The 16,400-nt window shown below is 41.2% G+C and overlaps 1 protein-coding gene across 11 annotated transcripts in view; it reads left to right on the top strand.

Moving 5' to 3' along the window:
• atp2b3b (ATPase plasma membrane Ca2+ transporting 3b) overlaps positions 1–16,400 on the top strand; it is a 64,398-nt gene that overhangs the window by 15,639 nt on the left and 32,359 nt on the right. For 7 of the 11 annotated variants that reach the window (XM_061687748.1, XM_061687730.1, XM_061687813.1 and 4 more), the window contains 13 exons: positions 4,336–4,533; positions 4,862–5,119; positions 6,251–6,376; positions 7,506–7,631; positions 7,818–7,847; positions 8,776–8,832; positions 10,736–10,777; positions 11,136–11,300; positions 11,509–11,580; positions 11,677–11,819; positions 12,611–12,743; positions 14,297–14,406; positions 14,569–14,703. In XM_061687748.1, coding sequence (XP_061543732.1) covers positions 4,336–4,533; positions 4,862–5,119; positions 6,251–6,376; positions 7,506–7,631; positions 7,818–7,847; positions 8,776–8,832; positions 10,736–10,777; positions 11,136–11,300; positions 11,509–11,580; positions 11,677–11,819; positions 12,611–12,743; positions 14,297–14,406; positions 14,569–14,703 — 1,595 coding nt within the window. The remainder of the gene's footprint in view (positions 1–4,335; positions 4,534–4,861; positions 5,120–6,250; positions 6,377–7,505; positions 7,632–7,817; positions 7,848–8,775; positions 8,833–10,735; positions 10,778–11,135; positions 11,301–11,508; positions 11,581–11,676; positions 11,820–12,610; positions 12,744–14,296; positions 14,407–14,568; positions 14,704–16,400) is intronic. The other 4 variants (XM_061687777.1, XM_061687806.1, XM_061687758.1 and 1 more) reach the window with 3 other exon arrangements.

The following is a 16,400-nucleotide window of genomic DNA, read 5'->3' as shown; positions in this document are numbered from 1 at the left end:
GTGCAACAGGGTGTGCACAATTGTGGAACCACATTATCTTTTATTTTTTACTTCTCGAGAAGATTTATGTTTTATTTCAATTGAGTTGTTCAGGTTATAGCTCACATTATCTGTGGAAAAAGTTTTGAAGACTTTTTCTTATTTTTTACATCACAAAAACACTTGAATTAGGGGTGTGTAGACTTTTTATATCCACTGTATAATAATATCCAAAACACGCTTTTCAGCAAATATTCTGCTTTAACAAGAATAATAATTTTTGGCTTTGATTGAAACTGTCAGAGAGGTATGAATTTATCAATATATTTATTGTTGTGGCTGCGATTTGCGAATTATTCTGCAGTCCATCAGATTTAGTGCTGTGTCTAATATTTAGATTCTGTCTAATGTAGTTAAATGAGGTAATGAAATATTGAAATATTGTTAGCAGCTCTCAGTATGATGCAGTACAATTCTCCTCCACTGCAAACTACAGCCATGATAATAAATACATTGTGAAATTGATACCTCTCTGACTGTCTCATTCAAAGTGTGCATTATCATCTTTGTCAGGCAGAATATTTGATACTGATCTTGTAGTGGTCATAATGTTGTAGCTGCGCCACGTATTTGAGTGTGTCCCTGTGTATCTGACTGTGCTGTATATTCAGCGCTGGTTTGACTAGGTTGCAGTATCCAATGAACAACACTCAACAAAGACTTACAGTAACTTGCTGTCACTCAATACTTTCTCCCTCTCCCTAGATGCGCGCACACACACACACACACACACACACACACACGCATATCAACTGTTGCCCACTGTTGGCAAACACTCATTGTACACAGACTTACACATAGTTTGCTGCCCTCCACACAGGTTTTTATGTTGCACTTTTTGTCCTCTGGTGTGAAAAAGCAGCCAAAGCACAAATCCATCCATCCATCCAATTTTCAATACCACATTAGAGTCGGAGGTGAGCTGGAGCCTATCACAGATGATTTTGGGGCAATCGCAGGGCATATACAGACAAACAAGCATTCATACCCACATTCACACCTATGGTCAATTTAGAGTCTTCAATGAACCTAACATGCTTGTTTTTGAAATGTGAGAGGAAGCTGGGGTACCAAGAGCAAACCCACGCAAGCACAGGGAGAACCTGCAAAAAGAAAAGAAAAAAAAAAAAGAAAAAAACTACAGCCTAAGTTGCCAGATGCTGATGGCCGAATGATACCTGCAATAAAATAGAAAAAGGAAGTGTATATTGACTTTTTGGACACCCTGTATTTCCAAGTGCAATTTTATGTATGTAGTTACAAGAATCATTGTTTACACAAACTTTATTTAGCCTTAAATCCCGCCTGCCGTTTTCCCCCCATAAATGAATTGGCAAAACAAAAGCTACAATTATCCCAAGAACAGCAATCACAGAGAGGAATTGTGAGCTTTGTCCAGTTATAATGAATCACTAAATTAATCTGTACGTGAATGCATCATTGGCAGGGGATTGCAGAGGATACAACCACATGGTGAATGTATCTCTGCAAAAATACGTAACTGATTCAGAACGTCATCTGTAATATGATACAGAAAGGAGAGCGCATGCACGCACGCGCACACACACACACACACACACACACACACACACACACACACACACACACACACACACGCACACACACACACACACACACACACTCACTGATATGGACACCCAGCACTGCAGTATGAGACCATTATATCCACATTGAAGAGAGCGTGAGAAGGATGAGGAGCAATTATGGAAAAAACAGGGAGAGAGAGAGACCGTGTGTGATGGGGGGAGAGAAGAGAAAGCTAGAACAGCTTGCCGCATTGTCAAGGACACATCAAGGGGAGATAGAGAGAGCAAATAAAGAGAGGGGAGCCAACCAGGGAGGATGAGTCGGAAGGGAGGAAGGGCGGGATGGATGAGACATCAAGAGAGGGACCAGGAGGGATGGACTACATCCAAGAGAATACGGCTGTGAGACCATGAGTCAGCATCACCTGTTTTCTCCCTTTCTCACTCTCTGTACGCCGCCTTGGCCTGAACCCTGTTAGTTGTCATATTGTCGCGTATTTGTTCAAGGCCAGGAGCAACAGTATCTGCAGCAAGTGCAGTATCTGCAAACAGCACAGGTACACAGAGAGTGTCACAATTTGAAGCCAACCACTGCAGGCACATTGCTGTAGTCCTTCCCGGACAGCCAATCAAAACATAATATAACACAAACAAAAGAAAAATCCAAACCTTGCACACTGGAGGAATTCACTTGTTGCTGAGCAGAAACCTGTTCGAGACAGGAAGCCTGGGACATGACATAGTGATTACCATGGAAACTGCATCACTTAGGTGGGAGGTAGAAGGGGAGAAGAGGGTGAGCAGAACTACTTCACATTGTGGCAGAAGAAAAGTAACCTTGGAGTTCATTTCAAAGGATTTCTGGTATTAAAAATTATTTTTGAAATAATCTCCGAAAGGTTTTGGTTGCAAAACTGGTGGTCTTATGGTACGGTTCAGTTTCCACTCAGTGAACGATGTATGAATGGTTGTCTGTCTCTAAATGTGCCCTGTGATGGACTGATAACCAGTCCAGGGTGTAGTCCACCTTCAGCCCAAAGTCCGCTGGGATGGGTTCCAGATCGCTTTGATCCTGAGCACGATAAGCGGTATACAAAATGGATGGATGGTTTTGGTTGTGGTCAGTGCGCAATGGCGGACTTACCATTAGGCAATTGCCTCTGCTGCCGAGATTTCCATCAGCCCCCACACGTCTCGTAAAAATGGATGAACAATGTTTTTTTTTTCGATTTTCGATTCAAAGTGATGATTGTTTTTGTCTTAATTCATGCACTTAAAACCACGTTAAAATGTTTGATCTTTCATGATCATTTTCATGGGTGTTCTCTGAGTACTCAGGCTTCCTCCCACATTTGAAACACATGCATGGTAGGTTAATTGAAGAAAATAAATGTCTGTAGATGTGAATATGAGTGGAAATGGTTGTTTGTCCATACTGTAGTTGCCCTGCGATTGGGTGGCGACCAGTTCAGGGTGTACCACGCCTCTCTCCCAAAGTCATCTGGGATAGGCTTCAGCACACCTGCAACCCAAGTGAGGATAAGCGGTACAGAGAATGGATGGATGGATGGATGGATGGATGAATTGACTGGTTCATCTTACTCCACATATGCACACTTGATTGAGGAGGTTGGCAGCAAAATAAACTTGGTGGTGTGGTTGTGAGTGGGGAGAGGAGAAAGAGAGGAAAGCCAATAGTTTTTAACAAAGGTTTCAACCTTTTTCACTGTGATAAATGTGCAAAACCGAAAACAACAAGAGCAAGAGCCAGACGCTATTACACTGTACAGTATATAGCACTGCTTTCAGTGACAGCCAAGGAGAATGCAGTGACACAAGTGACTCCTTTCATCACGAAGACGTGAGTATTAAAGCGGTCCAAATGGTAAACTATATTAAATGTTAATGTTCTTATCAATTACAGTGAAAGCATGGAAATGATTCTTCTGTTAGATAATAATCCACCCCAAAAATTTGAAGGACTTCTGTCTATCTTAGGAAACAGGAGGAATTTCTTTTTCGTTCATGTAATTATCAATATCCATAATCTTTGGTGATGAATATTATTCATTATCATCTAAGTAGTAACTTAAGCTGTCAGATAATTGTGAGAGATTTCAAAAGACCTTGTGTTGAGGTGAAAATAAAACTTTTTCTCAGTGCAATACATACTGTAGATTTGGAAGGCCCCTTGACTGCGTTTGCCTTGAGCCATTATATGACTAGCTATGCCCCTGGCAGTACGTTGGCCTAGTGGTTATCACGTTTGCCTCACTGTTTTTCAGATTTGGGTTGAAAATCTCAGCTGCAGCCTTCCCGTGTGGAGTTTGCCTATTCTCCATATTCTTGCGTAGGTTTTTTCCATGTACTTCAGCTTCCTGCCACAAATGTGCATGTTAGGTTCACTGAAGACTCTAAATTGTTCAAAGGTGAATGTGAGTGCGAATGGTGGCTTGTCTATTTGTGCCCTGTGATTGGCTGGTGACCAGTCCATGGTGTAGCACGCCTTTTTCCCAAAGTCAGCTGGGATAGGCTGCAGCTCACCCGTGACCCTAATGAGTACAAGGAAGCATTGTAGGAAATGGACAGATGGAGGTTTTGGTCATATGAAGTGACTGACTGGAACTGTGCATCTGGTCCTTCTGAGTCCCATGTTGTGCAAGGTATATTATGGAAAAGCGAAGTGTTTTAAGTGTCCCTTCTCTTCCTCTTTCTTTGTCTGTCTCCACCCTCCTTTTCTCTCTGTCAGGTCTCAGCGGGGATCCAGCGGACTTGGAGCGTCGATGTCAGACCTTTGGCCAAAACTTTATCCCCCCAAAGAAGCCCAAGACTTTCCTTGAGCTTGTGTGGGAAGCCCTGCAAGATGTCACGCTCATTATTTTGGAGATTGCTGCAATCATCTCTCTCGCCCTTTCTTTCTACCAGCCTCCCGGAGAAGATTCAGAGTGTAAGTTGAGGGTCACTGGGAGGCTCGGGGCAGGGGCACGTAAAGTGGAGAAAAGCGTTAACAATTCTAAGGGCCCATGAGTGACAGGAGTCCTAGAAAATGGTATTTTCGAATTGCAGCATTGAAGTGCTGGGGCCCAAGCTCATATTTATTTTAGAAAAAGAATATTTACTGTACTTCGTTAAGTACAGATTAAAAAATTAATATGTGCTGACAATAGTTTATACAAATCTTGATCAAACGCATCATGTCACTGGTCTGAGGCTACCTCGTTCTCAAGTCTTCTCTTTGAATGACTGCCATGAGCCATGTGTTTGTCTCTGTCCAGCGTGCGGCAATGTGGCGGCTGGAGCGGAGGATGAAGGTGAGGGGGAGGCTAACTGGATCGAGGGTGCGGCCATTCTATTGTCAGTGGCGTGTGTCGTCCTGGTGACCGCGTTTAACGACTGGTCCAAAGAGAAACAGTTCCGGGGGCTACAGAGTCGAATCGAGCAGGAACAAAGGTTCACCGTTGTACGGAAAGGAAATGTCATCCAGATTCCTGTAGCTGACATGGTGGTGGGGGACATGGCCCAGGTCAAATACGGTAAGCGGGTTGAGAACTCTGAGCGGACAATGCGTGTTTTTACAGTATGTACAGGAAATAATATGTCAAGTGAGCATTATTCATTTGAGTATTTATTCCAACACAATCGCCAATGTTGGGAAAGTTTATTTTCTCCGCGAACTAGTTCAAAGGTCAGTTCATAGTTCATAATTCTGAAATTTTTCTCTCAATATGTTGCTGACGGGCTATTCCCCTTAAAAGACTGGCATTTCATTTTCCCATTGTTGCCACCCATTCGGTCCACACTAGGAGCCAGCTGCAGCTTTCACGCTACAATCTAAAAAACATGAGGAAAAACGTGTTGCTCGAATGGTCTTTTTTACAATGACAATGTTTTCACAATTAAAATAAAAACAGGGCTTTTGTCCTTAATGTGCAAACAAAAACATGCAACACATTATGACAGCAACGATGGTGAAAGGACATCTGTAACTTTGCATCCCTTGCAGCGCTGGCTGACTACGAAGTACTAACAAAATATTTTATGTATTCTTATATTACAAAACAAAATAATTTCCATATTACCAGATTGTAATCGTACGGTGTTTTAACTAAAGCATTCTGTTACAAATAATAATTTTCCTATTAATCAGTTTTTACAATTATGTACTGCATCACAAAAGAACCACCGAAGAACATTCATTCATTCATTCAGATTCAAGAGGAGAACATATGATGATATTATCCCAAATAAATTACAAGCTGATCACAACAACGTAAACATATGAACATGTTAAATGGGATTTCTTTTCAAATTCCCACCAAATGCTCAATATGGATCAAATCCAGATGAAACTTGGTTTGATGTTACAGCTTCTGACTCATTTTGTACTAGTTGAAAAAGACTTGGCAGAGGTAGGATTTTGTTTCATGTTTTGCATCAAATCTAATTAATTTTGCCATTGTTACATTTCCCTGTTATCAGTGTTTGTATTCTTCTCACTTAAAAATGAAAGTACTAAATACTGAAGAATGTTTAACCATTGCAACAAAAATCGATTTGACCAACACTTTAGAGGTTAAATACAAACAAATGGACAAACCCACGCTGAAGAAAATAATCTCTCTGGTGGAATGAATAAAGTGAATCGAACTCTTGTCTGTTTTCAGGGGACCTGCTACCAGCCGATGGCATCTTAGTTCAAGGTAACGATCTGAAGATAGATGAGAGCTCTCTAACAGGAGAGTCGGACCACGTTCGCAAGTCTGTGGACAAGGACCCCATGCTGCTTTCAGGTTGGTTTTCACATGATTCTAATTGGAGTGAGGAGAGAGTGACATTTTGGGGGTACTAGGTTGCGGTTGCCCAATTAGAGCACTGTTTGTCATTGAGCGCATGAATGGATGAATGAGGCCAGATATTAAAAAGGGTGTTTTTTTGCTATGGTTGAGTGGTGCGGCAAAGTTTCGTCTGCCCCCACCACCCATCCCCCTCCCCCTCCCCGTTGACGATTGGATTTACAATGTAAAGATGTCCCACCCGTTGTTTGGGGACCATTGCAGGGCGCCAGACAAGCCACCAACACTACTGGCTCTTTGAGCAGTGTTGTAGCAGAAAGCATGATTAAAAATGTAGCCTATTATCTATAATAATATTATAAGATTTGCTTGTAGATTTAAGGCACAATTCTCAACTGTTTGTTTGTGTCAGTACTTACATTCTTTGACTTTACTTCTTTAGCATGTGGCCATGTCTATGTCAGCCATGATTATGCCTGTCATGTTATACCGTATTTACCACAGTAGTATTAATTCAAGCAATGTTTCCCAGTTTAGCCACAAATGTACTTGCGCAGTGTGAAATATGAGCCTGTTTAATTGAATACAAGGCTGATATACTCGCAGGAAGCGAGTGTTCTGTTGTATAAATGACAACAGATGGCTACACAAGTTTATTGCACCTTCTGCCATCTAATTGAAGGGCATTTTATTGTTCTGCCTGTCATTATTCATCACTGGCATGGATCTATTAGCAAAGGTATATTTGTAATTCATATTTAATAATTGTCTGACAAATTAAGTGAAATTGGTTCATTTCCTGCGGCACCCCTGATGATCTCTCAGAGCGCCTTGTGATCCTGGTTGGGACTCACTGGTGTAAAGTATAGTGCACAACTCTTTGGAAAGTGAAAAACAACCAAATAACAATGATTACTTTGTTTATGATTTCTACAATGGATTTTCTGCTTCTATTAGCTGCAATGTTATTATTGCAACATGCTTCTCTGCAGAACTATTACTTAGTGGCTGAATGATGATCTATCGCACCTCAACCTTTTTTTGGGAATGTTGTGATGCTACCTCTCAATGCCTGTATTTTGTTTTCAGTTAAGTGAAATGAACTGAAATCTCTTGGGACATCTAGGTACTCATGTGATGGAGGGTTCAGGCCGCATGCTGGTGACGGCTGTCGGAGTCAACTCGCAAACAGGCATCATCTTCACTCTGCTGGGGGCTGGAGATGTGGAGGAAGATGGCAAAGACAAAAAAGGTACAGAGAAAAGTAGAAAAAAAAGCAACACATTATGACCGATTGTCGTTAGAATAACTGTAACAACTTGTAATTCGAGAAAGTAGCCCAATCTCAGGGCGTAAATCTAAGTGAATGTGCACACGTCCCTGTGTGTGTGCGTGTGTGTGTGTGTGTGTGTGCGTGTGTGTGTGTGCATCCACGCAGGGAGCAAGCGAGAGAGAGCAAGAGAAAGAGGTACCTAGGCGATTTGAGATAAGAGCTTCAACAGGAAGCATGCCAGTTTAACCTCATCGATAATTTAGCCCACATCCTCTCCGCCTCCCTCTTTCCCTCTTTGCTGTCTCACGTTGTCACTCCTTCTCTTGGCTGCTTATCCATCTTCCTCTATTGCTCTTACCTACTTGTTTACCACCACTCTTGCCCTCTTTCACTTACTCCCCCACTTGCCTCCCTTAAACCGAGAGAGAGGCTGCAGATTGAATCAATTATTGAAAGAGCAGCAGTGAGCGCAGGGAGCCAGAGACACTCTGGAAAGGAAGTTGCTTGGTCAAGCCGTGAAGCATTAGTCTTCCGCTCAAATTTGTTTGGGATCGGTCCTGCAGTCTGAACAGAGGCTTCACATACTTTCAGAAGCACTTAATGATAAAATCATTACATCACACCGCTAGCCGTACCTCAGTGAGTGAAGCACAGTATTCACTTGTGCCAAGGAATGCTCGAGACATTATCTGCATCTTTAAATTGAGAAAACTATATGCAGCAACCTGGAATTGAGTGGCGTACAGCAACGACTTCTTCATATGTTCTTAAATTTGCAATTATACTTGTTTTCATTCTAGTGCAAGGTGTGTTGCAGAGTGCAGATGTGACAGCAGTCTTTCCAAGCGCAACCATTCAGGCAGTCATATACTGGAGCTAATGTAATATTTAGTAAACATGTCATGAATTGTTGATTTTTCCTCATGCAGTGGGTGTGCTTTTCTTTTTGATTTGTCGCTCATGTTTTGCACATACGTCTTTTGGCGTTCTATGGAATCTAATCTGCAAACAGACACATTCTATATTTGAGCTTTTTCTTTGGTTCTCTTTTGTTTCCCCCCTTTTTGCCAAATTCTCTCACGTGTCCTCAAAACCTTCTTTCCCCATACAATGCCCCAAACAGAGGACAATACTCAGTTGCTCATCTCCACAGATGCAAGTTACAGCACAGTCACCAATGGTATGTGAGCACACAGTTCTCTGTCCCGCCCTCTTTGCTCCCTTTAGCAAATTAACAGACCCCAGTAGTACAACCCCAATTCCAATGAAGTTGGGACATTGTGTTAAACATAAATAAAAACAGAATACAATTATTTGCAAATCATGTTCGATCTATATTTAATCAAATACATGACAAAGACAAGATATTTAATCTTCAAACTGATAAACCTTATTGTTTTTAGCAAATAATCATTAACTTAGAATTTTATGGCTGCAACACGTTCCAAAAAAGCTGGGACAGGGTCATGTTTACCACTGTGTTACATCACCTTTTCTTTTAACAACATTCAATAAACATTTGGGAACTGAGGACAATAATTGTTGAAGCTTTTAGGTGGAATTCTTTCCCATTCTTGCTTGGTGTACAGCTTCAGCTGTTCAACAGTCCAGGGTCTCCGTTGCCGTATTTTACGCTTCATAATGCGCCAAACATTTTTAATGGGAGACATGTCTGGACTGCAGGCCAGTCTAGTACCCGCACTCTTTTACTACGAAGCCACGCTGTTGTAACACGTGCAGAATGTGGTTTGGCATTGTCTTGCTGAAATAAACAGGAGCGTCCATGAAAAATATGTTGCTTGGATGGCAGCATATGTTTCTCCAAAACCTGAATGTACCTTTCAGCATTAATGGCGCCTTCACAGATGTGTAAGTTACCCATGCCTTTGGCTCTAACACAGCCCCATACCATCACAGATGCTGGCTTTTCAAATTTGCGTCCATAACAATCCAGATGGTTATTTTCCTCTTTGGCCCGGAGGACACAACGTCCACAATTTCCCAAAACAATTTGAAAAGTGGACTCGTCGGACCACAGAACACTTTTCCACTTGGCATCAGTCCATCTTTGATGAGCTCGGGCTCAGAGAAGCCGGCGGCGTTTCTGGGTGTTGTTGATAAATGGCTTTTGGTTGGCATAGTAGAGTTTCAAGTTGCACTTACAGATGTAGCACTGATCTGTATTTACTGACATTGGTTTTCTGAAGTGTTCCTGAGCCCATGTGGTGATATCCTGTACACATTGATGTCAGTTTTTGATACAGTGCCGCCTGAGGGATCGAAGGTCACGGGCATTCAATGTTGGTTTTCGGCCTTGCCGCTTACATGCAGTGATTTCTCCAGATTCTCTGAACCTTTTGATGATATTATGGACCGTAGGTGATGAAATCCCTAAATTCCTTGCAATTGTACGTTGGGGAACATTGTCCTTAAACTGTTCGACTATTTTCTCACGCACTTGTTCACAAAGAGGTGAACCTCGCCCCATCTTTGCTTGTGAATGACTGAGCAATTCAGAGAAGCTCCTTTTATACCCAATCATGGCACCCACCTGTTCAGCTGTGGGATGTTCCAAACAGGTGTTTGATGAGCATTCATCAACTTTCTCAGTCTTTTTTGCCACCTGTCCCAGCTTTTTGGGAACGTGTTGCAGCCATAAAATTCTAAATTAATGACTATTTGCTAAAAACAATCAAGTTTATCAGTTTGAACATGAAATATCTTGTCTTTGTAGTGTATTCAATTAAATATAGGTTGAACATGATTTGCAAATGATTGTATTCTGTTTTTATGTTTAACACAACGTCCCAACTTCAATGGAATTGGGGTTGTATATAGTGGCGTAACACTGTCAATGATCTATGAAGGACTTACACGTATTGTTATCATGTCTCTTCACCTAGTGTTGGACTACGTGTGTGTCTTTATTACTCTTCCCTTTCAATATTGCTTCTGTGTGGGTTGGAAATGTGTTGTTGGCTGTCCACACAACATACTATATGAACTGTTGATGACAATGCACATTAACAAAATTCTGTCTTTCTACACCTTTGTCTTTGTGTCTGGCCCTCTTTTTTCCACAGGAAAACAACCTGACGGTGCGGTGGAGAACAACCAGAACAAAGGTAAAAAGCCATATGTGATTTGGGTGTGTGTTTTCATTACTAAAACAAAGTTGATAAAGAAATCTGACATCATACAACAATTTGCATGTCATTGTCAGCTCACACGTGACACTAGTGAGGATAGGTGGCACAGAAAATGGATGAATGAATGAACTAGGCTGTTGTCAGCATATTTACTCCATTTCAACTCTATATTTCAGACATTAATGTATCTCTGAATGCTAAATGACTGAAGTTGTTTTTTTCTCTTCACTTTCAAGAGCTGGATGTTCTAGGTGTGATATCTTTCAGCAGTCTGGAATTGCAACATTAATCTTAAAGAGCTTCTACTGTATATGCTTTTGTGTGTCTGATTTAGCCAAGAAGCAGGACGGGGGTGTCGCCATGGAGATGCAACCCCTAAAGAGCGCAGAGGGAGGGGAAGTGGAAGACAGAGAGAAGAAGAAGACCAACATACCGAAAAAGGAGAAGAGCGTCTTGCAGGGCAAACTCACCAAACTTGCGGTTCAAATTGGAAAAGCAGGTATGGACCGCTTTCGAGTCCGTACTAAAAACAGGAAAGGAACCTTTACAGAGACAGTCACGTCACGTAAGAGAAGGCATGCTTACAATGACGCGTAAAAGATTTTTAATCCCACAGCGAACGTGTTTGTAATTCTCCTGGAACATTCCTTAAAACCTAGAATACGAGATAACATAGAGTGATTAACGAAATAGTAATTCTTTCATAGGTTTGGTGATGTCCGCAATCACTGTCATCATCCTGGTGCTCTACTTTGTCATCGACACCTTTGTTGTTGAAGGTCTGTGTGCGTGCATCTTAGCAGACAACGATCTTCACAACCGTGTTGAACCCAATGTTAAAAGTTGAACATGATGTTGTGCGCTGTGTCTTGTAGGTCATGTGTGGGTGACAGAATGCACTCCGGTCTACATCCAATACTTTGTCAAGTTTTTCATCATTGGAGTCACTGTGTTGGTGGTGGCAGTCCCAGAGGGTTTACCGCTCGCTGTCACCATCTCTCTGGCGTACTCTGTCAAGGTAGGCAAAATGGACTTTTATGGAACAAGTGTCCCAATCAAGAAAATGAGATGATGGCACTCTTCGGTCTGTTGGAAGTTGGAGCCACTGGAGTCAGCTGCAGTGATTTGACTTTTCTCATTATAATAAATAAGCCGAACAAGTTCAGGTGCACGGTTTTTGTACCTTTCTAGCCATTTATAGGCAAGGAATAGTAAAAAATGGACTGCGCACGCCTCACTATACGAAGCAGTAGAACATTGTGTTTGATGATAATAATTAGCCATTAGAAATAACGAAAGAAAAGTATATTGTACTGATATACCATGATAATAAATATTATCCTAAGCGTTTTTTAATTTTGCAAGTATTGTGTGCCCTATAAAGGGTTAAGCTTTCCCTTACAAGATACAACCAGGGAAGCTCAATCATGTTCCTGTCTTGGAGTAAATGCTATTGTATGCTAATGCTAAGTAATTACTGTGTATTATTAGCTATCTCAAAGATGCAAAATATATCAAATATATTTTATTATATTATATTATATCCTGTGTAATTTATTAAAAATTGGATGCAACGTAGTGGTGGCTCAGTAGCGTCCACAATTCTTTTATAACAGTAAAATCTTGGCACGACCAACACATCTCCCGTTTGTCACTCGTCCCAAAGAAGGGAGGTTTTGACTGATCTCTGTGACTTGTACAGCTCCTTAAGACACAAGTACCAGTTATAAACCTAGCTCATGCCATTCATCGTTGCCAGTAATCATCCCACTAAAGTCAATCCGCTCATCATCCCATTGTGTTTTGTAGAAAATGATGAAGGACAACAATCTTGTCCGCCACCTGGATGCATGTGAGACTATGGGTAATGCCACAGCCATCTGCTCCGACAAGACAGGCACGCTCACCACCAACCGAATGACTGTGGTACAGGCTTATGTAGGTGAGTAAACCCAAGTAAAATGAAGTTGTGTTATATACAGTGTATGTTGTGTTAAATGTTTTCTCCATGCTTGTGTTGGTTTTCTGGGGCTACTCCGGGTACCGCTCACATTCCGAAAACGTGTCTTCACTTTAAAATGCCAATTGGTGTAATTGTGAGTGTGAATGGTTGGCCAACAGTCAGCTGGAAAAACCACCCTCACGTTACTTGATAATACAACTTCTAACAGTCTTTTGCACTTCCCTTTGTTATTTCCAGCCAGAAGATACCCATTCAACCAATAAAAAACACTATAGCTGCATAGCTGCATCCTGCATAGGTCTTAATGGAGGTTTCTTCTATCTGGGAACAAGGGGTTGCAATATCCTATACTACATGCAGGTCATGATATTTGAATCGTGTTTATGTATTGTGTGTGTCAAACAGTAAATGAGATCTCAGCATGAACTTCTCTTTATCTAATGCTAACAAATGTTGGCACAACTATTAGCTACCATATTTTTGTGACCATAAGACGCATCGTATTAAAAGGCGCAGTCTCAGTTACGGGGTCTATTTCTGTATATAACACATACATAAGGTGCACCGTATTATTGGGCGTAGGCGTGCTCAAACATACGCTAGGTTAAAACATACAGCAGCATGCATGCACGCTAAAACATACGCTAGCATGCCTGCTAGTGTATGTTTTTAAAAAGGCAGCGGGAGCAAAACTGAGTTCGGTTGTACTTTATTGAAGTATTTAACAATGTACTCACGTTATTTTTTGATCAATCCTCATCCACAAATCCATCAAAGTCCTCATCTTCTGTATCCGAAATGAACAGCTGGGCAAGTTCTCAATCAAACATGCCGGGTTCCCTGTCGTCATTGTCGGAGTCAGTCTCGTTGCCGGAGGGCTGTTCAGCAATGATACCGGCTTTCGCGAAAGCTCGGACAACAGTCAAAGCAGATACCTTAGCCCAGGCATCCACAATCCATTCGCATATGGTGGCGTAACTTGCCCGGCGCTTCGTCCTCTTGACTTGGCGATGCTTGTTTTCCTGTTTCCTCCACATGCGAACCATGGATTCATTGATCTTGAATTCTCTCGCGGCTGCTCGATTCGCATGTTCCTCCACGTAACTGATAGCTTGCAGATTACCTACTGGGGGCCGTGCCTTTAGCGTCCTCTTTCACGCGCACCCTCCCCCTTTAACGTCCGCATGCTGCCCTCAGTCACATCCGCCTTTCCTCTATATAAGCAGCGTGTCGGCAGGAAATGCTCCCAGTCAGTCAAGCGGAGCGCTCATCAAAGTCACACAACAACATTTACAGATTTTGGAACTCGGTGCACACATAAGGCGCACCGCATTATAAGGTGCTCCGTCCATTTTGGAGAAAATTTAAGACTTTTAAGTGTGCCTTATGGTCGTGAAAATACGGTACTTCTTTCACTTCCATCCACTTTATTCACTGAATATTGGAATGCAACATCCCTCAGATGTCCTGTGGGATACATTGTGGTCATCTGCCACCATGGATTTGTCGTGCTTGAATTTTTTGTCGCCTAGGTGACGTGCACCACCGCTTGATACCAGATCCTGGTCAGATTAACCCCCAGGCATTGGATCTATTAGTCAATGCTATCTCTATCAACAGTGCCTACACCTCCAAGATCTTAGTGAGTCGTATACTGATGTCATTGTCTAGAGAAAAAAATAACTCAATTAAAAAAATTTTTTAAAAACTGCTTTTTCCATTCCAATGGCTTGATTCAAAGAATAAATGTACATTTCCTCTGCTTGCGTTTCCATTTGCTTCTCTTCCAATCACCCTTTATCAGCCACCGGATGTGGAGGGAGGCTTGCCAAAGCAGGTGGGCAATAAGACAGAGTGTGGCCTGCTGGGATTTGTATTAGACCTACAACAAGACTATACTCCCGTCAGAGAACAGATCCCCGAGGAGAGACTCTACAAGGTAGGGAAGACTATATCTACCACAGCATCCATCTTTACCTGCTCATATCGCAGAAATATCATGGTGATGATCGTTGGATTTCTGGCTGAAAGTGACTCACAGGTGTGAATACAGTAAGAGGTGGAATGGTGTCAGCTTTGTGAGTCAGGATGCACCCCTTTGCCACCTTACCGAGACTCAAGCTTGCCACGACGGCATTGCGCAGGATATAGATATTTGAAACTATCAAATCATGAAACAAAAATATCAAATCATGAAAATTCCAGGGTTAAACTCTTGCAATCATAAAAATATGATCAAATATGCAGTAACATTTAAGTAGCATTGGAACAGCCATACAAGTGTAATAATAAGTTAACCACTGTTAATAGACAAATACCCAGTTTTAACATTGATGACAAGAGTGAAATGTGAAAGATTCCAGGCGTCACATACTGGACTGTCACAACTGTAAAAAGACGTTAAGTGCTGCTAAATTAGTTGTTAGTTAATTGCGATGTAGCATATCATATATCTGTTATTATTTTTCAGCAGGAACTGGGGCCGTAGACACGGTGGAGGGAATTATGAACAGTTCAGTAAAAGCCTACTAAAACACCTGGACATTATTTGGGGTTAATCAGTGACACTTCAAATGGTGACAGTTGAGTGCTGACTCCCATTTAACATGAACTGGGATGTGATTGGTAAATTCTGAACGCAGTCACATCCCCAGTTATATGAGGGTGTGCATACTGTACAAGTGTATTTCAGTTGTTTATTTGAACTTCCCCTCTCAAAAAGATTGCTTTATTTTTTTCAATTGAGTAGGACAGGTGACAGATGACATTAATGGTGGAAGACGTTTTAAAATCATTTCTGTGTCTGATTCTTTTTTTTTTTTTTTTTCTTTTTTTTTTTGTAACACCATGAAAATCTCCCACTTGAACAGGGGTGTGTAGACTTATCTTATCCACTCACTGTATCAGCTTTTCATCAGACTGGTAAAAATGGTAATGGTAATATGGTAAAAATTATGAGTGAAAAGTAAATTTTCTCAGGTATTTAATTTCTTAAATGTTTTCTGTGCTTAATGTTCAAGACTACAGTTTCCTTCTTCAGTTATGTATGTGATGTATCATTGATGCTTTTTGTTTTTCGTAGTTGCATATATCAGGCGTATATTCATTGTAATTATGACTTTACAACTGCATTAGCATAGGTTAGTGCAGTGCGTTCCCACCAGAGCACTCTGTACTTCAGTAGAAGAACAGATACATGTGTAAAAATACTGATTTAACTCCTTTACTTGAGTAAAAGTAAAAAAGTACAGACTCTAAAATATACGCAAGTATGAAAGTAAAAAGTAATAATACATTTTTACCATGCATTATACCTGTTTTGGTAACTTGGCACAATGCGGGGGGGAAACAAACTTATGTAAACACAAAATAGTTTCCCTGTATAATAAACTTGCATTGTGCTCGAACTGAGAAGAAAACAAATGAATGGACACAGCTTCACAGCAAACTAAATTCAGGATAATAACAATAATAATAATCATCATCATCATCAGGACTATGCTGACAACTGGTCCTGCATGAGCAAACAAATTAAAATTCTAAAATATGCTAAATTAGGCTAATAATAACGACACCTTACGTGTGTTTTTTCAAATTAGACGGAGAATTTTTGAACACCATAAGATGATGGTTTTT

This window comes from Phycodurus eques, chromosome 1 (genome assembly GCF_024500275.1).
Source record: "Phycodurus eques isolate BA_2022a chromosome 1, UOR_Pequ_1.1, whole genome shotgun sequence".
Taxonomy (NCBI): domain Eukaryota; kingdom Metazoa; phylum Chordata; class Actinopteri; order Syngnathiformes; family Syngnathidae; genus Phycodurus; species Phycodurus eques.
The sequence above is the reverse complement of the archived record's forward strand: the minus strand, read 5'-3'. Positions and strand labels throughout refer to the sequence as shown.